The following is a 27,075-nucleotide window of genomic DNA, read 5'->3' as shown; positions in this document are numbered from 1 at the left end:
GATACGGGGCAGTAGAGCAGAGCTGAACATAATAGATTACTCCAGTGAGTATTTTGCTGTCCTTTCACTCAGAAACAAACAGTTTTTCAATATTAATTACCTAGTTTAACAGTCACAATTATGATCTTTTGCAATACGTATTTGGCTGATACTTTAGCATTCCTGTTGCTCTTTGGGTGTTTTGGTTGATTTTTCTAATGAAATGATCCAAGTTTTCCTACCTTTTACAAACTGATTTGGGAGAGGAAACTATAAGTATTTTTAGTATCAGCATTTTTGCTCATCTTTGATATGATTTGAACATGATGATTCTCAGTAAGCGAAGTGGTGAAGAAAATCTAATAATCCTGTTACGAATGCAGCGTCGGGTATCAGTAGACTAGAGTTGCCAAACTGTGAGTTAAATTTGTGAGTTGTGGCAGTGACCTGCTGCATGTGGCACTGTTAGCAACCCTGTGAGTTAGTTTAAGCTGCAAAGCAGTCATTTGCAGAAGACACTTAATATCTCCTTTTTGGGACAGATGAGGTTGATTTAGTATTTTTAAAAAACTCTGAAGTCATTGTTTAAGTACCTTAATAACATCAGGGAATAAATAGTTCTGGAACAGTGCTTTATGTGCATCTTTTTACTTTATGCATGTACTTTGTAGGCATATAACTAAGCAAATTGCGTGGTTTTAGAAATCATAATAAACTAGTAAATATATTCTGTCTTATCACCCCTTAAGTGTAGCAGCAAAAATGAACATTTTCTTCCAGGAACACACTAATACATTTCATATTCTTTTCTCTCTCTTCACTGTACATGTACATAACAGTAAACTTGTACCAAAAAAATGATTTTCTAGACAAATGTTCAGTTCTCCCGTAAACTTATCAGCAGGTAAAGTTGCCAAAGGCTGTTGGTTTGGAGGGTTGTGTTTGATATTCGTTCGTACTGGCAGAGCTAGAAAATTCTGCTTCACAGTTCTGTCTCCATGTCTTTGCTTGAGGAAACCCTTCGGGGAATCCTCCGCATGCTCCTTCCCCTCTAAGCAAAATAGACTTGAATGGCCAATATTAAGCTCTGTTGATCAACCCATAGAATGGATAAATACTGAGTTGCTCAATAAAATGAATGAAGACAAAATAGGAGTTTTGATTTGTTGAGCAGGAAAAGAGTCTCACTGCATTCCAAATACTCCTCACTTAGTCACTTAGACAGGACAACTTGAAGCCCGAGCCCAATTAATTCTCATAAGGGACTTTTCATCTTGGAGCTGTTATGTTCATATTACTCATATCTTTGGGGGCTTGAGCGAGAGGCAAACTGAAAATGTCCCTAAAATAAGCCAAACGCGTGGAGGTGCTGGTAACTGCCAGTCCCATCGGAAAGTACCCGCTAAAGAGCTGGCGCAATTGCTGATTTTTGCTCCGTCACCTGAAGCTGAGGCACAGAAACCCCCTTTTCCGTAGCTGGAGCGCTTGGACCTCCTCCAGCCCAGGGTGAACAAAGAATGTCCTGTGAGTGCCCCCGAGCCCGCGCACCTGCTCCGGCAGGCAGGCAGCGGCGGGGAAGCGGGAAGAGCCCGCACATCTGCGGCGCTGGCCGGCAGAGCTCGGAGAACACCTGGGATCTCCAGAGCCGGCGTTAGAAGCTCCTCCCTGGAGCTGATTTCTGGTGGATTAAACGCCTTCGGGGGCCAAGCTGCCATGCTGTGCAGGAGTTAAGCGTTAGGACAGATTTTCTATGGGTGGATCTGGATCCTAAAGTCTGAACCCAATCCTCCTCTGGAACGTCGCAGAGTAACTAATTTTAGTTAGCCCCTCCCCCCCCTTTTTTTGGAGGGGGGGTGCATAAAACCATCTGGTGTTAGCTGCCCTTAAAAAAAATTTCATCTGATTCAGTATCCGCTCAGAATTTCATAAGCAAATACATCAAATTTATGCCTTCCTTTTTGTTAATCGATTTAAGGTGATTTCGTTAGTATAAATATCCAATGAAACAGAAAACAATAAAAAACACACAAACAGGTTGCTTAAGGAAAGCACATTATGTTTTTGAAAAAGCATTAAAAATATAGCTATGCATTTTAAATAAAACCAGAATATGTTTCCTCTGATCAATGTGCAATGAAAACAGACCCAGTATGTAATGTTACCAATCAGCCTTTAACAAATTAATTCAACGGCTATTCAGATAATTGGTTAACTAATAAAAAGGAAACTAAATATTTTAATGAACAACTTGTGGATACAGAATTGTCTCTAAGCGTCTTTTTCTTACCAATCTTTCATCTGTCTGTATTTTCAAATGAAGCTGCTATTTGTCGGTGAATTCTGTCAATAATTTCGAACAAGTAGCAGTGTTTAATTTTATTAGAGTTGTCTTGTGTGTCAGTATGTCAAAAATTTCGTTGGATTTCTATTAATGGTGTTTATTTCACTTGCGATCGGGAAGCAGTAACGGGCTATGATACGGTTGCTCGAACACTTCTGGATTTCAGGGGCGACAGTAATAAAAGCAGCTCTAGGCAGTTTATGGAAGTTCTGCTGTGGCTTTCAAAGTTTAGCAGTTTAAATCAGCGGCCTAATTAGCTGCCAGTTAATAAGAAAGCGTAGCGTTTCAAGAATCTAATTCAGAGTAGCAAATACATTTAATATTTTTTCACAGTAGAAAAGTGTGTGCTATTGTAGAATGAAGCATACAGGGATCTTCATTCCTGGAATTTTAAAACTCACGTGAATACTGTGAAATAGCAAGGTTGGCAGCTGTACTGGTAATTACGTGTTTGTGGAATTAGTAGATGAGTGCATTAATGACTACTTTTTATATTTTTGTGATAGTATGATTGAACTTTAAAACAAGCTTTAAAAGCTGTTTTGTGGGTTTGATATTGGAATAAACTGCCCACTAGGGAGGATATGTGGTGCCTATAAATAGGCAGCTGTGTTGATTGTTGTTATTTTGTGTTTATGATAAACGCCAAATATTGAGGATGTGCTTTTTTTTTTTTTTCAGTCAGTCAGGTTTCTGCTTTTATTTAACGAGTGCATGTTTGAATGAAGTGTTCAGAACTGAACATTTTGAAAGACATCTCTAATTACTGAAAACGAAGTTCAGTTTCATTTCTTGTATAATTCTATTTCCTTAAAAAAAATCTTTAAATTGCTATAAACTGAAATAGACCTAAGGTGTCAGCTGCATTGGTTCCATCTTTCTTAACAGAGACCTCTCTGAAGTACTGAAACTGCAGCTCTGGCTATAGCTGCTTCCTAAGCTCAAATAAAGAGGGACTCATGTCCCTCATGAAGGCTTACTTATACATTTAAGAAATAGAGAACTTTTTAAATGGAGAAGAGGGTGAAGTGAGGTGGTGGGAGGAAAATCCTGGTGATAGCGCACTCATGTTAAGCTGGGTCACAGCCTTTCTTCTGAGAGACTTAACACTGGGTAATCCTGCATAATTTAAAACGGGGTATATATTGTTTTTTAGGGGGAGAGAAATAAGTTATGTGGCAGAAAAAAGTGAGTGACAGTTGGGAAAAAATCTGCTTTTAAAAAGCTTTTCAAATTACTTGAGAGTCATATTTGCTCAAACTTTTAAAACAGTTCTCCACTTCTGTGCTGCTTGGCAGTCTATTAAGCATTAAAGAATTCTAAATTTCAGGATTGCTGTTCTGGGCACTGTAGATCGCACACACTACTACAAGCTGCTGCTCATCTTGTTCGGGAAAATATACAATGCAGATTTCCCTAGATGTTGTCTCTTTTAGCAGAAACATTATCATATTTGCTTAAAAACTATCTCTTTCTTTGAGAATGCTCTAGAAGTAGATGGTTTATATTAAAATTTCTTTTGAGAAATAGTAATTAGTAACCCTGTGCTAGGCTCAAATTGTTTTTCTTTCTTTCTTTTTTTTTTTTTTTTAATCCTTTTCAGTAAAATATTTTCAAAGTAATTTGGGGTTTTTTTTTAGTAGATTCTAAGAGGCACAGTATAACAAAGTATAGGAAAGATGAAGGACCTGGTAATATTACATCACGGGAAGGGAAGACAACGGCTTTCCTGCCCAGGGCATTTCATCAAAGTAAGCTAAGAAGTTATATAAATTCTGTTGCTCTTAAGTGAATAAAGTATATTAAGATCAATGCAATGAAGTATGTTTCCTTGAAATCCTAAATAACGTCGGTATTATATGATATCCAGTGGGTACAGGAAACGAATGTAAAAGCCAACTAATAACTTTGTTTAACTTACAGTGTTTTAACATTGCAAATTTGCTATATAATATAAAACTTAATTTAGGCTTTTTTTGGGGGGGGGAAATTGTAAATAATTATTAAAAAGTTTTTATTTGCATGCATTTAGGTATCTTGAATATTTATTTTTCTTTTAACTGTAAAGTTGTTCTCCTCCTTTACTGAATCACAGTTTTGATTTCTTAGATTAGGGGAATGTGCTCTCCATAAAAAATAAGCTAAAAATAGGCTAGAGTATGACATATACCATTAAAATGGAACAGGGATACAAAAATCATCACAAACTCCAGGCATTCCCTCTTAGATAAACGCATGTACAATCTCATCTTTCTTACGTAGGTGGTGATTTTTTGGAGATAAGTTTAAGAGGCTTGAACCTAACTGCTTTTTTCTGAAAAATAGGGTTCATATTAGATACCTTTTGATTGTATCCAAACTGATTCTTTGTGTTTTCTTTTTGTGTATTTTTTCCACAGTACGTAAAATAAAAATAACCGGGAAATATCTGGTATCTCCTATACGATCTGTAAGACTAATAACTCGAACATAGCGAGAGGCTGAAATTGCAGACAAGGCAATAGCGCGCTCCCGCAGCGGGAGGACTGGTTAGCGGTGTAAAGGACAGCGCGGGGCCGCGGGCGCTATCCTTCCCCGCGGTCCGGGACGGAGCGGGCGGCGGGCTGCGCGCGCTCCATCGCCGGCTCCCCGAGGGGTCTCCGGGCCGTCCCCGTAGGCGCTGCGCGGCTCTAGCCGAAGCGGCCGCCTCCCCCTCCGAGACTTTGTTAAGGATTAAAGGGCTTTAACGAGGATCGGGCGCTCTCGTTGCTCTGAGCGCAGTCTTGGCTTAAGCGGGTTGAGTTCGCCGTGCAGCGTGAAAGTTGAGCTGCCAAAGGTTGCCGTGACACTGAATTAAATAACGTGAGTCGAAGCGCAGCAAAGAGAGAGAACGAACGCGCGGAGGAGCGGCATGACGCTAACGAGCAGAGTGAACGTGCAGGACAGCCCTGAGCATGCTCGCATTGCTTCGAGACTAGAGTAAGCAATTTAATAATAATTTGCCAATATGCATTTGGCTGCCGGTACAGTTCTACAATGTTGTGCATCCCTTTTGGTTTACGTATTGATTAAAAATAGAACGTATCACACTGTCTCATGTGAATGAACTGGGATACTCCCTGGGTGCAGTTTAAAAGATCAGTATTATAATTTAAACCATAGAAAACACAGGTGCAGAGAACATAAATAAGATTGCACATGCTTTAGTCATTCCATATCATGAACTGTTTAATTATCCTTCTTCTCCGCTTGTAACTGAATATAGCGAAAGCAGGCTTGTGTTTATGAACAGCAATGAGTGATATTTCTTATGAGATTCCTTGATGAGGTTCCCGTATCATCTGACCTGCTTGACCAAAAGTCACTTTCTTACCTCTGGGCCTGTCAAGAGCAGTTGACTTTGTTACCGCGTGGTGACAGATGAGACTCGTGTGCTGCACACAGGAGGCATCCGCGTGCGAAGGTGTAGAAACGAATGGGTTTCCCAGCAGACTTGCTGTCTTCAAGTGGGTGTGAAGAGTGTTGATATGGGTCTTAATGGTAATGATCAGGTCTGAGGAAAGCTCCCCTGCCTGGATGCTTTGGTGGGAACAGGGAAAGACCTTGTACACTCAGGCCACCGGTTTGAGCGTAGGCCCTGCTGGTAGTACCTGAACATGGGTGTTTTTGGTGGTTCCTGCAAGGCAAACTGGTAGGTTTGATTTTGGGTCCTAGGGATGAAGCATCTGCATGACGAAGTATGTGTTGTAATGAGCATCCTGGTTATGGGTCTCAGCAAAGGAGACCAGATTGGCCAAACCTCTAGAAGGAGGTGGTGGTCTCAGCTGCGGGGATTTACTCGGTCTGCTCCTGGCTGTATCGCTGCCGGTCGGCGCCTCGGCAGGATCCCAGCGTCCAGGCTCGCCGTACTTCCCAGGAGCCCGAGGATCCCTGCGTGTCAGCCTTGCAGCGCAGCCGGCGTCAGCGAGGCCGTGTGTCGTGCTGCAGCTGGCCCGTGCAGCCGCCTCGGGCGGTCCTCTGGAGCGTGCTGGGAAGGGAACGTGAAAGAACCGCGAGGGATGCAACCCCGACTGAAACAGGTGGGGTTTCGAAGCGGTGTTGGAAGGACACTTAACATGCTTATTACTCGTTAAGGAGGATGTTTCAGAAACAAAAATGGGGGGGGGAAGGTAGGTCTGTCATCTCGAAGAAGAGAAACATCCCCTCTGCTGGAAGTTCATGGGGTGGAAGCGGCTTATGGGTTTTTCTGCGGTGTTTTCAGGTGCAGAGGAGCTGGGTTTGCTGGAGGGAGGCTCGTAAAGGCCATGCCACCACGTTGTTGGGAGAATGCCTGGGACATCTCCGCCTTCAGCGGAGTCATCACTTCGGGGTCCTTGAAGTGACAGTGGGGCTAGCTGATTTCTTCCAGAAATTTCTGGACTCCGAGAATAAATTTAAAGGTGACGATAGCGGGCTGTATCATTTACACAAGCCATTTATCAGTAACGCTTTCCATATTGTCAAGCGCGTGTGCGCGTGCGTGTTTGTATACGCGTACGTTCAAAGGATCAGGTTCAAAAGATGGGCTCTGCCAGTGATGTGGCCTTAATCGGACCTTCTTGGAAGAAGGTAGTCCCTCCTCCTTAGTGCCCTCCTGTGACCGCTTTCGTACAAGAAAAAGCAAATGCCGCTGTTACCCGTTTCCTTGTCTTCCTCTGCGCAGGCCACGCGGGACTTTTGTAAGAAAAGGGAGCGGATTTTATTACAGCCTTCTCTGCCTAAACCTCTGACAACCGTCTGGTTTGGTTTTTACTCCGAAGCGTTTTCTGTCATTAAAGACTTGGCTTGCGGTTAAGGCAATGATGGGAATACCAAGGACTTTGGTCGCTGTTGATAGTCAGCAGCATTTCTGAGGAAGGGTGCCTTTCCGCGAGGCTTCGTGTCGCGTTAGTTACAAAGTTGGAGAGCAATAGCGGGCCCAGGCTCCCCGCGGCCGGTGCCTCGGACGTGTCAGCACCGTGCCACGGCAGATGGAAACGTTGCAGTAAATATGCACAGTTATGGTTTAAGTGAGAAAGCTGTGGGAAAGGAAATACATTAATCTGTTGCGGCTGTTTTTTTCTTTCAAGTAAGCCTCTGTAATAAATTACGAGTTTTCTCTGGACTTATCCTTTATATTTCTAGATTCTTTTCTTTAGTGGGGGAGGGAGGGGAGGAGAAGTTGAACTGAACCATAAAAATATTAAAATACAGAAGCAACTGAAAATTAAATTAGGTCGTGCATGTGAAAAGAAATCCTCTCCCATATGGTCTGTCTTGTAAACACACTTCAGGAAGTCCTGGTCTAGTAGATCATAAAATATGCTCTGTGCACGGAAGTGGGTCATTTATTTAGGTGGTGGTGTGGACATGGCATTTAGGAAGTGCTTTAAAGCCAGAAAAATGCATCCCTGAACCTGGGAAGAGCTCAACTCAATGAGCAGGTGAATATGGGCTTGTTTAAAAGGAAACGAAACATTTGGCTTGTAACTCTTTGGGCTTTGGAATATTAACTTTCCGCATAGTCAGAAATTTTATGTCTGATCCACTTGGGATTTTTGCAGCATTATGAACATTTAGTATATGCTTACTCTGGCCAAAAAGGAGAGGGCATTGAATACTCTACAAAATATTTGTTTATCCAACGCTGTTAATGTAATTTTGCAATTTGGATGAGAACAAGTAAGTATGAATAAAAATCCCTTTCTTGCTCAGATGGCTAATTCTCACATCGAGTCTCAGTTTGCCAGTTTTCCTGTTGTTATAATTTTGTATCCTAGAAGGACCAGATATCCCCAAAAGGCAATTTTCCATGTCATAAAGATATGGAGAAAAATAATGCATTTCCCCCGTTTCCCCTGCCTTCCGAGCTTTAAATCACCTTTAAAATGCATGGCGACATTATTGCCTAATTTTATAAGTCCTGTGGCACTTGCCCAGCATGGCAGCAGTGTAGGATGCCCTGTTTTATTCAGTGCATCCATACAGTTATACGGGGAGGGCTTTAGTCTTCTGCTCTTCCCAGATACCACAGCTGCTGTTGTGGTATGTGACACTTGCAGCTAAGTTGCCTCTTTGATGTTGGCTTTGTTGATGTCGCTGCAAGAGCTAGCGACAAGTGTCTGCGCACTGAGGACATGGGGTAGCAGGAGTCTGAACTTCCTCTGCAAATGTTCTGTTAAAATTGAATAAAATCCATGCCTGAAGATGGAATAAAAGCCGCAGAGCCTGCACGTGAAGCTGAGCTCAGAAGTGGGCTCACATCCAAGCCTAATGTGCTTGCAAGCCATGCCAATTGGTTTTGGTCCTTGTTGAGATAGATGAAGCCATGGCAGAGCTCTGTGTTGTTACATCTACACCTCTCTCTCATGCTCAAGTCAGTTTATTTTAAGCTAGCCTGAAATATCTCTGTGCTGCACCATAGTGGGTAATGTATGCAAAGTGATGTATTTCAGTGGTATCAATTGCAGAATAACTGCTCTGTCCAATGGAAACCTGATAGCAAAAAAGAAAAGATAAATAGAAGTAAATAATATAAATCTCTGGTGAAATTATTGCTGACTCTTAAATATTGATCTCTTACATTTCAGAAAGTTTGTGGAAGCTGAAAATACTCTAGGAAAAGATCGCTATCTCAGCTGAACCAAATGTGGCTTGTGTGGGTTCTGTTGTGTCAGTAATTTTATATGTTCCAAAGAGCTTGTTGATCTTCTTACAAGGGCTGAATGTGAACAAAGTCAGGGCAGAAGCTGCTGTGAAATAGGTATCATACAGCCAAGTCATGCACAGTGAAATCAATAAATCCACATGTAACTCATGCATTTGTCCTGCAGGCATCTGCTCATGGGTTAAATGTTATTTTTATCAGTGGTGTTGAGCTCTCTTTACATACACATAATCCATTTTGCTCTTTTTTTCTGCTGAGTCTCCACCATTGAAAACATTGTTAAGGCAACATTTGCAGTTATTCAAGCTTATGCTCAGAAAGCTGTGCTGGCTAATGACCCTGAAGTAACCCACGTGCAGAATAACTTCAAGGCAAACTCTCAAAAGTCCTTAGAGAAAAATGCCTTTTGGAGGAAAATGGTGTGCTGGCTCATGCTAGCTGTAATGTGGATGGCTCATTCCCTTGTGAAGGAGAAACTGAAGCTCTGTAAAAAGGAGGAAATGCAGGTGTTTTCCTTGTTCAGATCTGCTCGTCAGATAATGCTGCGCTGTGCACCACGTGTGCGCCGTGCCACGTGGATCCCGCGAGCCCCAGAGGAGCGCTCTCCAGTCAGACACTGCCGCATTCCTGAGCTGTGGCGACATGGATGGCCATCACTGCCTTTCCTCTTCATGCTTCTTTTCTTGAGCTTTACCCATGCCAGATACATAAGTATGTTAGAAATGAAGCATTTACAGACTATTTTTTCTTCCTGCTGATTTTTGTTTGTTGTTGTTTTTTGCACATGAACTGTTAGATAAAAAGTGCAATTTCTTGTTGGCAGCTGAGGGACTGCAATCTGAATTCTCATTAACATTTTTGCAACTTTCTGCTCCTACAGTTTTTGGAGGTCCCCAAATCCCTCATCTTACAAAGTATTAAAGGATAACCCAAGATCACTGCTAATTTTCCCACGGTCAGATGCGTTTTTAGATACACTGCACAAAAGTACCCATTAGTTTGTTGTTTCGTTGCTTGATGTCCCCACTCTATCAGACAAGGAGAGAGGTCTCTTTAATCTCAAGAAAACAGACTACTGTTTCCTGGAAAGAACAAGTCTAATGTTTCAGTGGGGCAGTAAGCCTCGATCCTGGCCTCGGTCGTAGTGCTTGATGAGCAGCATACCCGGTGGGAATGTCTGTTGGTTACGCTGAGTCGAGGAGGAAAAATAATACTATATTCCTAAGGCTAATTCAACATAAAACAAGAGAAGAGAACAGATTTATCAGTTGGGGGAAAAAGTCCTCAAATTCTGTTGAATTTTGGAAAATAAGATTCAACTTAATTACTTTAAAGTATTTTTAAAGGACCTTTTGTTGCTTCAGGGAAAAGGAGCATAGCAATCTTACAGCAGCTGTCTTTTTGATAAATGTCCCTACATAAAGTAACGGAGGCTGTGACATTCCTATTACCCCCTCTTGATAATCTGAAAATCTTCTCTGCAGGATTGTCTTGCTCCAGGGCAGTAACATAGGAATGTCAGATAAATTCTGTTCCATTCCCTGGTGGATACATTAGCCAGCAAGTTATACAACAAGCTTATGTGGGTTGAAAGTGGTACATTAAGATCTAATGGGGTGTATTCCCAAGGGATCAGAAAATTAGGAATATATTCTTAATGTTGCAAAAAGATCCAGATGACTAGAAGAAATGGGGCTCACTCATGACATGGTCATGTTGTTTATGAAGGAAACCTTAGACTAATCTCAAAGGCCATTCCTCTAATCAGAAGTATTGGTAAACCCGTTGTTTAATCCCTGTGTATTATATTGGAGCACTAGCTCTGCTGCATTTGAATTGACAAATTCCATTTTGCTTGGTGTTCAGTTTTCTAAGGACTCTAAAATCAAGAGGTTTACTTGGAGTATGTCTACCTTTGGTGCCTTATGTGACAGATTAACACTCTAAGTCTGGGGACCTTATGCTGTAATGTTTCCCAAGATACAACCTGCCTCTACCACAGAAGCTTTCCCTAATTTCAGCAGATTTCTTTTGTGTGCACATGTGGGAAATCACTCTGTCATCCTGATCACACCTCAAAGGCTGCGAGAGCTCAGAACGTTCACCTGCGCAGAGTTGGGTCCCCTTCGTCTTTGGCAGAGCAATTTGAAAGCTTGAAAAAGAGTTTAGGGGAGAGCGTAGGTAGGAATCTGACGTGCAAGAGATACTGATCACCCTGCATGTGCACTGATCGTACTGCTAAAAGGACATCTAGTCTCTCAGGCATCATGTGAGCTGGATAGTCCAAGAAGACATAGAGTAGCCAACTGAACTGCCAGCTGATTTCAGGTCTTCAGTATTGTTCTGGGGATTGATGTGGTTTAGCATGCTTATTAGAGAGCTGAAAGTAGAAAGTAAGTGAGTGCTTGTAAAATTTGCCGATGGCATGCTGTTAAGAGGCACTGAAAATCTGAAGAACCAAGATGAAAATAATAAACCTGTGGAGATAAGAGAGTGAAATGAGAACCAATGCAGTAGTCATACATTTGCAGACAAATATCAAGAATTTTTGCTCTAAATTAGGGCTCATTGGTTGCAGGTATGGGGGGGGGGAGGGAACAGACTGAGGAAACATTGGCTTGTTGTAGTCTTCACCATCAGTGATGCGGGGCTGAAACCCAACATAACTATCTGTTGTGCTGCATGAGGGAAGGCTTTGTGCTGTTGTGCACCTATTTAGATATTTTCTAGTTCTGCTCTCTCTGTTTGGCCCAGATAAACTTCAACCAGAGCACAGGGGGAGTGCAGGCTCCAGATCAGGGAAAGGGTTTGTGTAATGTGGTCCTGTTCAACCTAGCAACGACTTTCTCCAGAAAGGATTGAAAGTGGGTTTAATTATTGGTTTTTGATGTTGCTTGTGTACATTGTGTTGTATGAATTTCATGCTTTAGCACTTTCATTGACCTTCTATAATTTTGAAGAAGATTTCTTCCTTTCTGAGTTTTTAATCTTCCTTCGAAGAACCGACCACTGGTGACAAACATGACAGATTTGTTCCTCAGTAAGTGAAAGTTCCTGTTCATTACATTGCTTAACTAGTATCTTCACCAATCTAAAGAAACAAACAGAATGTGCTCTGTTATTCCTCATCACGGCTCTCATCTATGAAAGTGCATTAGCATTGACTCTCTCTCTCTCTGCTATATTTTCAAGTGTAGGGAAGTCCTCCCGCAAGGGTAGCCCAGCTCTTCGGCCGGTTGGTGGAGTGCACCGAAATGCTCAGTGACCTTTGTTCTTGACTGATGCTGTGGCATGCAGGGGAAGTGCAGCAGTTCCTTCCAGCAGTAAATCTAACATTGTTAAGTCCAATTACATGTATTTTATCTAAATTGCATTTGAAACTAGGCTGAAGTTTGTGCTCCGAGTGGCTCAATAGTGCAAGTTAATTCTACACCACTTGAAAAGTGAAATCTTGTTTTTCAAAGTCCCCTTCAATACAAGCTGATTTGACTGGAACGTAGATTTCGAGAATATTTATCAATAAGAAATTGAATGTGACATCCAGAAACTTAATCCGCTTGTAACTCAAAAGATTTTTTAACAAATTCAAGGCATGGCTTTGGTGAGCACTTAAAACTCCATAGCTCAGAAGTATGTGAAAATGACGTGTGATTATTGTCGTTGCTCAACCTGAAGCGCTTGCGGAAGAGCAGAGCTATAATTTTCCTACAAGAGGGAAACAATAAGCCATTAATATATGCATTATCCCAACTACTAGTATACGTAAACATCCGATCATTTCAAGTGGCATGTGCATGTGTGTATATGAATGTACGCAATAAATAATTTAAAGCCTCCCATGTTCCATTCCAAGACAAGATTGTTATAATATGCTGGACTTGGCACAGAACCCTAAATCATTCAGAAGACAAAGCTAAGAGTCAGCTTGCTTTTTTAAGCAGTGTCCTGTTACGAAAAATGCAGCCTGTATTGTGCAACCTGAACTACTGACCTTTTTGCTTGCTGATGTTTAAGATGCGAAATTTGACTGATGTTTTTTTCTCTCAAATAATGCAAGTAGGAGCTTGCTGCTTAAAAGAGAGGGGTTGGAGCAGGTGATCTCCAGAAGTCCCTTCCAGCTGCAACTACGCTGTTGTTCTGTGAAGGAGGCACCGCCTCTGGGTGTATCACTGCATTGCCCTGGGATCTCCCCATTGAGCTGGGATTGCCCTGGAGTTGGTTTGAGCCCTTTGGCTCCTCAGGTGGAGGAGCTTTGTGTAGAAAAGCTGCAGTTCTTGACAGCTTCAGCAGCACTTGCTTGGGTTTGCAGGGCTTCCAGCCTCCCGTTGCAGAGCAGGAGCCGAGCCCCCGCTGCAGTCAAGGCTTCGCGTTCCTGTTGCCGTGCACACGAGACTTGGGTTCATTCTTGGCCAGTTCTGCCAGAGCTTGTCAGATTTGCTCCTTGGTGGTAGAGAACCAGAAGCTTAAGCCTAGAGACTGCAGACTTTAGCAGTCTGGCAGGAAACTGCAGGAGACCTGCCACTGTCATGCCCACTGCTTTTACACAGAATATTTTGATTGCAAATGGGTCAAGGACTCAGCTCTCAGACAACACTTTTTAAGGCATCTGTTGGTGACGAAAAGACCTGAATAATTTCCACGGAATCAAACAGAAAGCTTCCTCTTGACTTCAGTATGTTTGGGATAACATCAGAACAGTTGTCTTTAATTGCCTTGAGTCTGTCCTAAAGGATAATTTTTGAGAGGTTATGGTAATTATTTAGAATCATAGAATCGGTAAGGTTGGAAGGGACCTCTGGAGGTCATCTAGTCCAACCCTCAAGACAGTGGCCCATACGGGGGTCAAACCCATGACCTTGGCATTATTAGCACCGTGCTCTAACTGACTGAGCTAAACCTGCCCCCAGTTGGTAAGGTTGGAAGGGACCTCTGGAGATCATCTAGTTCAACCCTCAAATGAGTGGCCTGTATGGGGATTAAACCTGTGACCTTGGTATTGTTACCACCACACTCTAACCAGTCGAGCTATTTACATAGTAAATATTTATTTACTGTGTAAAATTTACATGAGTATTTATCTGAGAATAACAAGTGATACATACCAACTCTGGGTTCTCCTTGCTGAAGAACTGTATCCACACAAATAACAAATGGGAATTCATCAAGAATATTATTAGATGTTGAACTGGAGTTGGTGAAGAACAAGCTGATCATTCTGTTTTGGAAGTCTGATTCCATGTATTTCTGTTTTCTGTGCTTAGAGAATGGGTTCCAGGCGAGGTTGTTACCTGACTTAGATGCCAGATGATGTTTTACTTAATGTGAATTCATTATGAAGAGAAGACAAAAGGAACCTAACTGTCTTCAACAGGTCAAATTGTTCACTATGCTTATAAAGAAGAGATCAAAATTATTGCTTTTATTTCTAACAGAAGTTGGTCATACAGAAATGTTACATTGTTCTCATCTCCAGGCAATCCAAAATCCAAATCCTAACTTCCATGTGTCCTTATTTTTTGATGGTTGACTTTATCTATTGACTATGGAGGAAACCAACGGTGCTGATGAATCTAGGCTTTGTGGAGTGGTGGCCAATACAAAAATGGAAGAAGAAAATTACCTTAATTTGACAAAGCACAAAGGAGTGGAGGAAAGAATTATGTATTATTACTGGATTGAACCACAGAGCAGCAATTTTGGGCTGAAATGCAGCTGCTGTTTAATAGAGCACAAAAGATCTACAAGGGTTGGAGCAACTGAGCCCTGATCCTGGAAATCACTTGCATAACTCGTGATTGCGAATTTCTGTGTTTTCCCAAAGCCCAGCTGAATTAGGAAATTGCTGCTCTTTATAGCCTCCCTCAGGCTCCTCCCCAAAGCAGTCAGCAGGGAAGAGGCAGACCAAGGAGAGATCTTTAAGACTATTTTATGAGTTTGTAGTGGGGACACAGGGAGATAATGGAAAACAAGTAAACTAATATAAACATAACTGGTAAAGGCAAGAGAGGTTATTTTTGAAAATACTGTGCAGAATAAATGGCTTTGCATTTCATATCTGAACAATTTCACAGGGATTTAAAATTATCTGCAGGGATTATTTGAGATGAAATAATAATATGGACATGGACAAACTGTTAAGTAGTGGATAGTCAGTAATATATTTAGTTTTCAGATTTAGGTTCTTGACTTTTTTCCATCCATCTTCTGCAGATGGGCTTGTTTTGCTTTCTGGCTAATTTATCCACTGTCTTTGGGAAGTTTCCCTGGGGTGTTTTGGCTCTGTGTGTGTAACTGGTACTTCCCACTTGACGCTCTGAGCAGCGTGAAAAGCTCATAAATCTCAGGTCAGCAATTCCGCTGTATGTTTCTGTAGGCATAAGGATTAAAAGTCGTGCTTGAGAAGCACCATAAAGGTCACTGCTGTCCTATTTGCTTGGGAGCTTGATGACTAACTGAGAAGGGTTAAATCTATTTGTCTGCTGGACAGTAATAAACACCTGTCACTGATAACAAATTATCTAAACTGCAGGTGGTCTTTGGTAGCGACAAATGCAGACTTTATGACCTATGTTCAAGCTAGTAAACACTTCAGTGCATCTCGCTGCTATCTTGACTAAAAATAGCCCCTAACCCCAGAGAAATCTACTTTAAGGATTTCTGTGCTTAAATAACATTTGTGTTGTACTGTCTGTACTGCAAGCAGAGAATGAGTAAGGGGGGGGTCAAAATAGGTTAAATAATTATGAATAGGAAAAGTCTAGGAGAACAGTCATTGCGGCAGTCATGTGCAAAGGCTGATGGGTTACAGTATAAAGATTTTTTTTTTATGTTTGTACGTAAAAATGATGGTGGTACTAGAAGCAAAGAAACAATTTATTTCACTGTCATATCTGTAAAATGTCAATCAACAAGACTGTCATTTGATTTAAGTCGTTTCTCGGTGTTTAAATTCTTTTTATACTTTAGGTTGGTTGTTTTTCCATGATCATGATTTTAATTAAAATTAGGAATCTTGTTTCAAGTTTTGTTTGCAGTTACTAATTGTAGCTTAAAGACAAAGAAAAGCAACAAGCCTTGAAACAGGCAAGCAGTTTTCATCTTTAGGGACTTTTCAGAGAAGTTGCAGTAATCTGCCATGTGCACTTGTTTCAATCAATATGTAGATAAGCCTAAATGAATAATGGAATGACTTCACTTCAGAGCACTGTTTATTTAACTTATGGAAGGCTTAGCAGAAGCTGTGTGGGTAAACCTCCTGTTTAGTTAAGCACATCTACTGAACTGATTTGTTTAAGAAAATACTAGTGTCATGGTTCTACCTGCAGTGGATTTGCTCAGTTTCTCTATTTTCCTTCTCTTTCGTTGCCTCTAAAATGTGTATTACACTCACAGTACTCCACAGGCCAAAACTGTAAAATACAATTAAGTGATATTATTAAAGGACTTTGGAATTCTTGATTAAAGAAAAGACTTTACAGGTGATGGAAACACCATAGGCTTAGTTTTGGAGAGGGAAGACCAGCAAAGCAAATATTAAATGCTGGAAATCCAGATCAAATTGATTACCTTTAATGATATTGCAATACAGACAGGAGCAATACAGCAAAAAGTTAGTTCTTTATATGTTTTCATGGTTCTTGTCCAAACCTCCATCTTTTGTCTTGGCCACTAGATGCTAGGGCACTATGAACTCTTTTGCCTGGAATCCATTTCGTTATTCCCCTGGGAAGTACTGTCCGCAGGCAAGGAAGGGTGTTTGCAAGAGGAGTAGGGCTCGCATCCGTCCGCCGTCGGGAAGACGGGGAGGCCGTCACTCCTGCCGTGGAGGGAGCAGAAAGAGTGGGAAAAGGGATCCCTCCAGCTTAGGGAAACGCTGAGAGCTTTTCCCAGCATTTGCAGTCTTCGTTCTGAATTAAATTTTGCCAGCATGCCTGGCCTAACCACCGTGGCTCTGTAGCCGCTAGATCTACGCTTGTGCGTGGGAGCAAGGTCCACAGACATTGCGTTGTTGTCCCACCAAAGCAGAAGACGCGGTAGGTTCGACTTTGGGTCGAGTTGGTTTCGCCGGGGTTGCTCATGCTTTACTGTGCCCTGTTCTGAAAGCTGCTCCACATGTCCACTCCCAGCAGGGCCTCTAAGACAGGCTGCGGGAATAAAATTACCCCCAGGCTTTTTTCTCTGCCGAATCAAGCTCTAGGTGTTGAACTGCTTGTGAATGGGTTTAAAACAACCAAAAGCAAAGAGGGGAAGAAGAACTTGATGTTCCAGGTTATTTATATCCTGCACTGATTGCCAAAAATATGATGTAATTTCCTAACTTGCGGCCTTATGACTACTTGCTGATGCTATTCCATTTCACAAATAGCATGAATGAAATACAAACTTCCTACACCTAAAAGAAAACTTGTCTCGTCTGCTTCTTCCACCTGTCGTCTCCCTGTACCCGTGGACGACAATGCTGCCATTGCTGGCTTTAAAGATCATGTGGCGAGTTGCTCCTCCAAGGACAGTTCTTCTGTGTATCAGGTTGTAAGAAATACAAGATGTCTTTTTTTCTCTTAAGCAGATATATATAATGTTGTAGGTTCCAGGTTCAGATATATCCCAAGACACTGGCACATGTCATTTTACCCATCATATATATTTATTATACGTATCATACATACATAGTTATCATGCATATTTATATATATATATTTCTTTTCGTCCAATGGCCTTGTGTTTCTTGCATTTAGAGAGGCAAGTTTAAATCTACTGCCCTTGTAAAAACAATAATTTTATGGTTTACTGCTGTGTGGCATGTGCACAGTAGGCTAAGTTGATTGGTAACACCAGGGTTTCCCGTGAAGCTGGTGGGATTGACAGCCACAGCTTGATCTCGGAGACAGATGGGAATCTGCTGTGTCTGCAGGCGCTCCCACCCAGCAGGTCTGCAGGCTGCAGCCATGTGAACAGCAGCCACGGAGCGCGGGCCGGCCCCGAGCCCTGCGCCCGGGAACTGGCGCAACAGGGCAGGATGAGAACAGCTTTCCTTAAATGCCTTTTGTTGTTGGGCTGCTTGGCTTGTTGCTCCAGAGACCTAAAGTAAAGATGTTAGTATTGAGAGAAGCTGCATTAGTGTGGAAGGGAGCATTTTTGCAGTAGTCACATTCTAAGGTGAGGAGTGTGATTTAGACATATTTCTCTTTTGCTTCCTGTTCTTTTCCTATATAACATATATCAAACCTTCTTTCCCCAGTAGCCTGTCTCTACTTGGTGTCTGCTACGGACTCAATTGCTGAGTACGTGTCAGGAAAACTGTTGTCATTTAACCTTGCTCGTCTGGGACCCCTGTTGCCTCCTGCCATGAGAGGGGCTGGGGCTGGGCAGGGCAGCTGGACAGGTGGGTCGGTGGTGGTGGGTCGTGGTGTGTCCTGCCGGACTCTGCAGAGGGCCTGGGACCTGAACGCCCAAAGTTTCCCACCATCCCAGTCAAGTGCGCCTCTGTCCTAGGAAACTAGTTTTGTGACTGAAAGCTGGCCAGCGTAGTCATTAGGCAGAAATCCTTGCTTAAAGCTTTTCAGGTACTTCCCAATATTCGGATATTCTAGGCACCAACTGTGCGTTCACAAACACGATCGTACATGCATTGGAAATTGCATGTTGCTCTCCACATAAGCTAGCGACTGTGAGCCTAACGTTGGGTCGAGAACTTACGTTTCAAGTCACTGTGGCTGAAGATCACCAAGATAGACTGCTACTATTTGCTTTAAAGTCAAGCCAAATTTCCGTTCATTACAGTGAATGCTTCTCCCATTTTTAGATTGTTTTAAGGTACTGCCGGGCATGTGCTCTGTGAATGTGAACCACGGAAATAGGTTATGATGGCAGCATTGTGCACGGCATCTCCCAGAAAAAAATACTTCCCGGAATGCTTCAATTGTAATTAACATGAAGAAAGCTTTCCTTACTCCTCTGTTTCTTTTTAACACAGATATCTATAAGTGGCATGTTTTTCCAGCTTAGAATAAGAAAGGTTTTGATTCACACCTGCCTCTCATCTGCAAGATCACGTTAAAAAAAAAAATTCTCTGTATTATCTTGTTAGCAGAAGTTGCTCTCTCCCATCTCCTGGTCTGCCTTAAATACACATTTTCTTTTACATTTCCTGTACTTTGTTCAGCTTTTGCTTTCCACCAATTTTCAGTCAAAATATGGATAATTTCTGCAGGAAAATGTATGTTTAAAATCTTTATATTCGCCTCCTTTTCTGTAACATACAGATGCAGTCACTGTAATTACGTGACTGTGTGATATGATTGAGCTATTTACCTGTATGTATTAACACGCACTCCTTAGTTCTGGCAGCCTGTTTTAGTCATTTCATCTAATTTTAGGTTTCTGGATTGCTCTTTCCTACCTTTCTGCTAATATCCACATAGGATAGCTAAAAATAAAACCTATTTTTTTTCTTATATAACCAAAAGACAGCTGTCAGCAGAGAGGAAGAAAAATATTAGGCCACTTATAAACAGTTTCCTTGTAAGTCAACAAAATTCACCCTGATTTTGCACAGCACAAACAAGTCATTGGGAGGATGTAAATGCGGCCTGTGTGCTTGCCTAATGGGTGCATACAAGGAAGTCATTCCCTGTAGAAAGGCATTGAGGGAAGAAAATTCCCAAGGCTGTCAAGGGATCCGAAGGGATTTTTCTGAGTACAGCTCCGTGATCCATGGAGATGTGGAGCGCTCTGCACGCAACAGCCGATAGCTCAGAAGCTGGGAGGCAGACCTTGTCTGGACACTATAAGGCATATGAAGGCATTGAGTTAACATTTCATTTATGAGATTGTACCAGATTGCTAAGGCAAAGATACAAACTTGAGCTCAGCTTGTTGTGAACAAATTGGTCCCGTATTACAAAGTACATGAAAAAGAAATTGCTCGCGTGCCACTGATAGGTCCTTGGAAGACAGGGAGGAGAGCACTGATATTTGCAGTAATTTTAAGAAATGTTGGGTATTGCTGAAGCCTTGGGGAACTATTTGCGTGAAAAGGATTATAAAAATCACAGGCTACTTGACCAGTTGAACTGGGGCCAAGTCAGGTTATCTGGGTTTGAATGGTAGCTTTGAGCACTAGATGCAGCTCTTGCAAGGAAGCTTTCATGGTATCGGATTCACCTCTGCATAAGCTAGGTCTCTATCCAGCATGCTTTTTAGTCCCTGCCTTTCGGTGTGGTGCCATTCACTTCTCATCCTTTCAGATGCACTGTTTGTTTACGTGCTTCTGGTGCGGTGCAGGTTGCCACAGGTCGTGCTCTGAAACTCCCCTCTCTGCTTATGTGTTATATTCTTAGGAAGGACAAACATGAGAAAAAGAAATAATGCTGTATGTTACAGTATTAAAGAAGGAGTCAGTAACTCATATCCACCAAGTCTTGGCTGCATAAGGAGTAATTTGGTAAACAAGTTCTGGAAAAGAATCTGTTATAGGTCATTGAATTAAACCAGAGACTAAAACAGAGCTAGTCTGTTTTATGGCAATGTGGAGGAAGAAAAGAAAAAGAGATAGAGAGTATTTAAAAATGGGACATGCAATTTACTGGAGGTCTGGTGCAGCTACTGGTAGCACACTAATAGCATTGCTAAAAACAGATAATTATCTTTTAATATGCAGGGTACTGCACACAATACCAGCTGAATCCATCTGAGATGTCACTAATAGGGGTGCACATGAGCTGATCAAGGGAATGAAATTTCGGGGTTGCCTAGGGACTAGTGAGCACGACCTGCTTCCAGAGGCACACGCCGGTTCATTTGGGTACCACACAGACCTGGTGTTTCAGAAAGGTTAGATTTCCTCGCTCTGGGGAAAACTTGAGAGCTAAGTTGATTGAAAGGAAAAAAATTAGAAGTGCATGAATTAAATTGGGATTTTGTTAACAAGTGTTTGTAAGATAGCTACTGCAACCCCCATCTACCACTCCTCAAATAACTGATAACCCAGAGGGGCTCAAACCCCTTTCTGATTGGGAGTTAAAATCAATAGGATAAAATCCATGGTTGATGGAAGAGTTTGAATGTTTCACGAGCAGGATGGTGCTGATAAGGAGGGAGACTCACTACTGAATAGAATGTAAAATTGCTAGTATTGATGCAAAAAAGGCAGAATTGTTCAATAAATATTTCATTTTCTAAAAGATATTTGGTTTACTATTTGGAAAGGAGCAGGATAACATACTCATACTGTGAGAGGCTGATTCGATCCTTTGAAGTTAATATTTAATGAGAATATGATAATGTTTATCCTAGTAAAGCTGCATTAAAAATGAACCAGCTTGGTTAGCTGCACCAGAGAGTCCTAAAAGAGTTGGATCCAGACATCCAAAAAGACTTTTGTTCTGTCAGCTTCAAAAGTCTTGGAATTTGGAACTAATTTCAGACTTGAAAAGTTGACAGCTGTTGGAAAAGGGTGATTGGGATGGTCCGTGTAGCTGTAGTGTGGCTAGTCTGATATCAGCATGGGACAGAATAACAGCAATATTTAGGATGGACACAGTTGGTAGAGACTAAATTGGCAAAAGCTTAAAGGTAGAAATATAATTATTTCAGTCAGCACAATCTTTTGGTAAAGTTTGCTGAGGAGCTTATTCTTTGAGATTTGAGATTTGGCTTGGTAAAGGTGGGTAGATAGATAATAAGGTTTTAGTTTTGCAAAGTATTTTGCTTTATACCTCCCCATGTTTTGATTTTTAGAGAAAACATCAGTACAGCAATTCTTGACTGAACTAAAAATATCTTAAGGAAATGTCCAAAAGCCATTGTCATCAGTGAATTTCCTTTGAATATGCATCTTTTTGGTGGGATACCGCAGAGACTTGGAAACAGTCTGGTTCAGCTTTTTCACCACCAGTTAGGAGAAAATCTAGATGATATTTATTAGAGACATAAAGATTACACTTTATAGGACTATAATTTAAATTCAGGAAACTTTAGTTTAATTTATCCAATAGGGAGGCAGGAAAGGATTAGAAAGTGAGAAGTGGCAGAAGGAAACAGAGGTATAAATCTCTCGTTATTCCCAACTGGTTTGTTCTTTCCCCTATTTTGTGTTCTGCTTCACAAGCAAATATTTTCCCCCAAATTCTGTTTCTATTCCCTTTTCAGGTATCCAAAATAGCTCCACCGCCAGGAGTCAGAACTGAATACTTGCTCTTCATGCCGTGGCACAGCATGCTGTTGTGCTGTCAGTATTAAACCCAAGACAGGTTGGGGGTGCCCTCAATTCTTCTGTTTTTCTAGAACCAAATGGGCACCAGATGAGGAATGCTGAGACACTTTCCAGTTCGGGTTAGCCCATTTCCCAACTTTCAGACAGTGGCTAACTTGCAGTGATTTGTTGTTGCCGTAAATAGAATTATCCACACGGGACCGAGCTGCCCTTCATCGGGTGTGATTATAAAGGTCACAAGTCTGTGAGCTTGTCTGGATCATGTGTGTTCGGCATCTGCGGGTCAGAGACTTGTCTATAGTTTCCTCTCAGGCCTGAGATCTTTAGGTGCTGTGAGGGCATTTGCATTGGGCAAGTGGATGTCACATAAATATTGCATACGACTCAGCTGTCATATGTATCTTTGATATTCAGGAGGCTCGTAATGGAGTGTGAAGAGATGCTTATCTAGCTCATTTTGTTCGTACTGAAAGATTAGCTCCTCTAAACTGAGTGAGTGTACATGTCACCGCTAGGAGTTTTGCTTTCTTTCCTGAACGCTTTATCCAATAGTAAGGGTAGAGCAAGCGCTGCCCTGGAGTAAGTGTGTAAATATAACACCATGGTAGAGAACTTCATTGACTTGTAGTCAATGGATTAAGCTGAGGCCTAAATCCACCAAAGAATTTCAGCATTGTTTATACGGAAAGCAATATAAGTGGTTATTTGAGTTATTCCAATGGCTTAAATCCGTGAGTCGCCCACTGAACATTCAGCGCATGCTTCAGTGGCCTTGGAAGAAGTAGTGAGTAAGCAAATAACCACAAGATTTTTATTGAAGTGTACTGCAGTTATTTCTTTGGCAAGTTATCAGCTTTAATCACAAGCAATAAAGCTGCTCAGAAGACACTGGAATACCTTGCAAGAGGATTTTATAAAAGTTCAACAATAAAGTCCTAGATTTGTTGGACTAATGGGATGCTCAGTTCAACATTGGTTCAGAAAGGGGATAGATGTGTGCTCCTTGTGTGTATGTAAGCTGTGAAAGATGAGATTGCTGTTAGCAAGGTCCCTCTGTACTTCGGGTAAAGCTGGTTACATAGAGCTAAATGGGAACCTTGACCTGAAATTGTGCCGGAGGAACAGAGGAGCTTGTACTTCTATTGGGAATGTGGATGTTGTGAAGTAGTGTGAACCCAAGGGGCTTGGCCCAGGGAGTGGGAGGTGAAGCCTTCTCTATCAATTGACCAGGCGGGTAAGTTTTTATTCACACCTCTGAGAGCTTTCACAGGTGCAGTCTCCATGTTCCTATAAGGGTTCTTGAAAAAAATTAAGATAAAAATCTTCTTCATATGCCACTTTTCAATAGGGTCTTAATTTGTAGGGTTCAAGCAAGCTCCTCCTGCTGTTTCTTGTGACAATGCTATGAGCATCTGAAAGAAGAAAAGGCAAGGGTATCTAATGCAATGGGAATGAGTGGCTTGGAGCATAAGTAGTGCAGGCTTAGACAGTGACGGTGCAAGTCCCCTGACCTACAGAGAGCATCACAGGGTTATGAGGGCACTCTTAGGAGTTCCTCAAAATGGGGGAAGCTACTTGTGAGGACAATATTCTACCAGTGCAACCATGTCCATGGGTCTTCTACATGCATTAACGTAATTTTGAGCATGTAGCATTTTTAATATATTTTGTATATGTGGCTCTTGCTTAATAATATGTGTATTGTATCTGTAGCTGTTTATAGTTATGTAAAAAATATCCATGTACATGCACATATTTAATTTTGGGAACTTTTTTGCCATTTGTTTCCAATCCATTTCTCCAGTTCCTTAGAGGTACTTATCCTAATTTTGGTTGCTTGCTTTCATGTACATTGAGAAGCATTCAGAAGAGAACTTTTAAAATAAATTTCAGTATTTGAAATAGTTTCTATACAGAACATTTCTAGAGCTCACTTTTTGCTGTACACATACTCTTGGTATTAACTTTAAGTAAATTCAGCTCTCTCACATCTTCAAAGACCCCTTATTGTGAGAGCTCCTGCAGTTGTTGCCCTGATTGACATTAGGTGACTTCTGAAAATGTATATCATTTTTCTGTCCCTTGATAATTCCTTCTTAATTTCTGCTGTCTGAGCTCAAGTACATCCAACTTGTGTCCCAAACCAGATATTATGTTGCACCCTGCCCATCTCTGTGGCAGCTGATATTCTAGTGTTAATAGTAGTGTTAATAGATAGCTTTCTTTTCTTCTCCCCTTCTCTTTCTACAGTAAATTGTTGCTAGGTCTCACTGATGAGCCCTTAAGGAGTAGAACAGGTTAAATATGTGTATAAAATATTTCAAAATAGCAAGAAAAAATGAGTTTGAAACATTGCTCAGTTGAAGAGAAGTTATATTGTTTGTAAGCGTTTTCACGTACCGCATGCGAGTCCCACGCCTGGACAGAGAGGGCAGGAGGGCAGTACTGTTTGCAAGTCAGGGCATGAATCGCTGTCCTTAATCATCCAGCACCCTGGAGCAATGCAGAGGGAATGGCAGCTTTGCACGCAAACTGCTTTTGGTGCTGGGCGGATGCAAGTTATGAGACTCTATGGATGGTTGCAAGGGGGTTTAAAGGCGCTGTTTGCAGCGTGAGAGCTGGCAGCAAAATTATTTTGGAATGCAGTCCTTAAGAGATGTGGAATATCAAACAGCTTTTTATGTACTATTAGAAGTTAGTACAATATTATTTTGTGCTAATTAATATCATCCCATTTAAAGAGAAATTGTCTTGTGGTTTCTCATTGCTTTTTATGAGTGTCTGAAACACAAAAAGGCATAACAGCGTGCTAAACCATGAGCTTCGTTTGTATGCTTGATGGCCTTCTCTATCTATTCACACACTAACTTTCTCACTGGCATGAGTGATGCAATTTCACTGAAGTTATGGTGACTTAACCAATATTAAGCTTGATCCAAAATCTGATCTAGCAAACCCTAGTTTTGGGCCTGCCCTAAAGACCAGCCAGAGAACTAGAAATGCTTCCTGCAATTCGTCAGTGTTCTGTGTCAAATCCTTTATGACAGTCATTTTCTGAGCTCATTTTTATGGTTTCGTGTGATCTGTAGATTGCTAGGAGCTACCATTCATGGACGTGGCATGATGTAGCAGTCCACCTTTGCAGGAAACACTTGAAAGTTTGAAACAGCATTTGTGGGATTAGAGATTAGATGGCAAACCTTTAAGAATTTAAGTAAATGCAATTCACAGCTTTGCAAAGGCTTGGCAGGAAGAGGATGGTTTTGTGTGTGTGTGAGAGGCAGAAAAATGAATTTTAGATAAAATTCTACGTCCAAAGTGTTGACCAAATCATGAGCTGCAACTTGCCTGTCTTTCTAGTAATGCTATTTGACACATTGTCAGCAACACCAAGTACGCTTTTCTCCCTTCCTCACCCTGTATGTGTCAACACATTTACAGATGTGATTAAGAATGCTCTGTTTTAAATTTCATGTTTCTGGATTATATTACTCTGAAATAAGCCCGTCTTCATCTGGTAAATGCTAAACCGCATGTACATCCCAGTGCTCTTCTGTAATGAAAGAGTTTTGAGAACGGACCATGTGTGAAATAAAATCATACACGTGCACCCCTGGGGAGAAGGTTGAGGAGAAAGCTAGGGCTGGGCGTAGCTGAGCTGGAGCTTCCTCCGGCCCGGCCCGTAGGCTGAGAGAGCCCTCGACGCGCTCGGGAATTCTTGCAATAGTGGAGGGAGGCCGGGAGGGTCCCTGGATGGCAAGTGAAGATTTACTGCCATCTACCGTGCAGCCGGACACTTGTTACGTGGGGAAAAAAAAGGATTGGGTGAGTGTATATTGTTTGGAAGGGCGATACTGGTTAGAATTTAAGTTTCTTATCCCAAACTGCCCGTGGCGTTTTGAAGCTCTGCTTCGGCAGCCGTGGGACAGTTTGACGAGGGAGAAGCCGGCGCGTTAACCTCTGCACGTGGGACCGAGCAGACAGGCACAGCCCTCGGTTCCTGCACGCCCGGCGGGAACCACAGGCAAAGGTGCCGTCCTCGTGGCACGGCAAGCGCCTGCAGCTCTCTGTAAGACGTCTGATTTTTTTTTTTTTTTAGCTTTATAAGGTAGGACATTATTTAATCTTAAAAAACCTGTTGTGGGTGGTATCTTTTAGCAGATTTCTTGCTACTGTTAATTTTAAATAGACTCTTTCCCAGACTTATTATGTCTTGAATGACATAATATGAATTCCTTGAAACTTCCCCATGTTTATCTGTTGAGATAAAAGATAAAACCCTGGGTGGGAAATAGTTAAAAAGTGCAAGGGCTGTTGCAAGCGGGAAAACCTGGAAAGCAGCTTCTTGCCGATGACTGTCCTCCTACAGGTAAGGAAGAACCTTTTGAATCTCTCTCTCACGTTGTTCCTGCAGCGTGAACCTGAACGGGCTTCTGCGCGCGCCGACGGGGCCCCGGAGCTCCTGGGCCCGCCGCCTCGCTCCCTGACCCTGCTGCGCCTCCCGCCGACGCCGGCGTCTGCTGAGCTTCGGACGGGGCGAGGGGCCGTTGGGGTTTCCGCGCCCGGCCGCCGAGCTCGTCCCAGCCCCCTGGGAGGCTGGCGGGGAGCGAGAAGCAAGCGGGCGTTCGGGTGCTGCCGTTCAGCTGCAGCTTGGGTCCCTTATCTATCGGGTTTTGAGCTTTTGCTTGACAAGTCTTTATAATCTGAGAGAGAAGTGAAATGACCCTCTAGCATTAATGCATCTTTTCTTGATATCTACACCACGCTTAGGCGGCTTAAAAGCCATTATGTTCCCCAAAGGAGAAATTACAGTAAAAAACCCAAAGAACTCAAGCTGTTAGTGTGAATTCCATGCACCTCCTGTTCTTCTTTGCACAT

At 42.0% G+C, this 27,075-nt stretch overlaps 1 protein-coding gene across 5 annotated transcripts in view; it reads left to right on the top strand.

The window, feature by feature from the left end:
- RBM20 (RNA binding motif protein 20) overlaps positions 1 to 27,075 on the top strand; it is a 96,653-nt gene that overhangs the window by 26,791 nt on the left and 42,787 nt on the right. Inside the window, exon 1 of one of the 5 annotated variants that reach the window (XM_062580697.1) lies at positions 4,028 to 4,071. The exons of the other annotated variants lie outside the window; for them this stretch is intronic. Within the exon in view, the coding sequence (XP_062436681.1) occupies position 4,071 (1 nt within the window). The 5' untranslated portion in view covers positions 4,028 to 4,070. Of the gene's footprint in view, positions 1 to 4,027; positions 4,072 to 27,075 lie in introns of those variants that run through there. 5 annotated transcript variants of the gene reach the window in all.

The sequence above is a fragment of the Rhea pennata genome, chromosome 7 (genome assembly GCF_028389875.1).
Source record: "Rhea pennata isolate bPtePen1 chromosome 7, bPtePen1.pri, whole genome shotgun sequence".
In the NCBI taxonomy this organism is placed as follows: domain Eukaryota; kingdom Metazoa; phylum Chordata; class Aves; order Rheiformes; family Rheidae; genus Rhea; species Rhea pennata.
The sequence above is the reverse complement of the archived record's forward strand: the minus strand, read 5'-3'. Positions and strand labels throughout refer to the sequence as shown.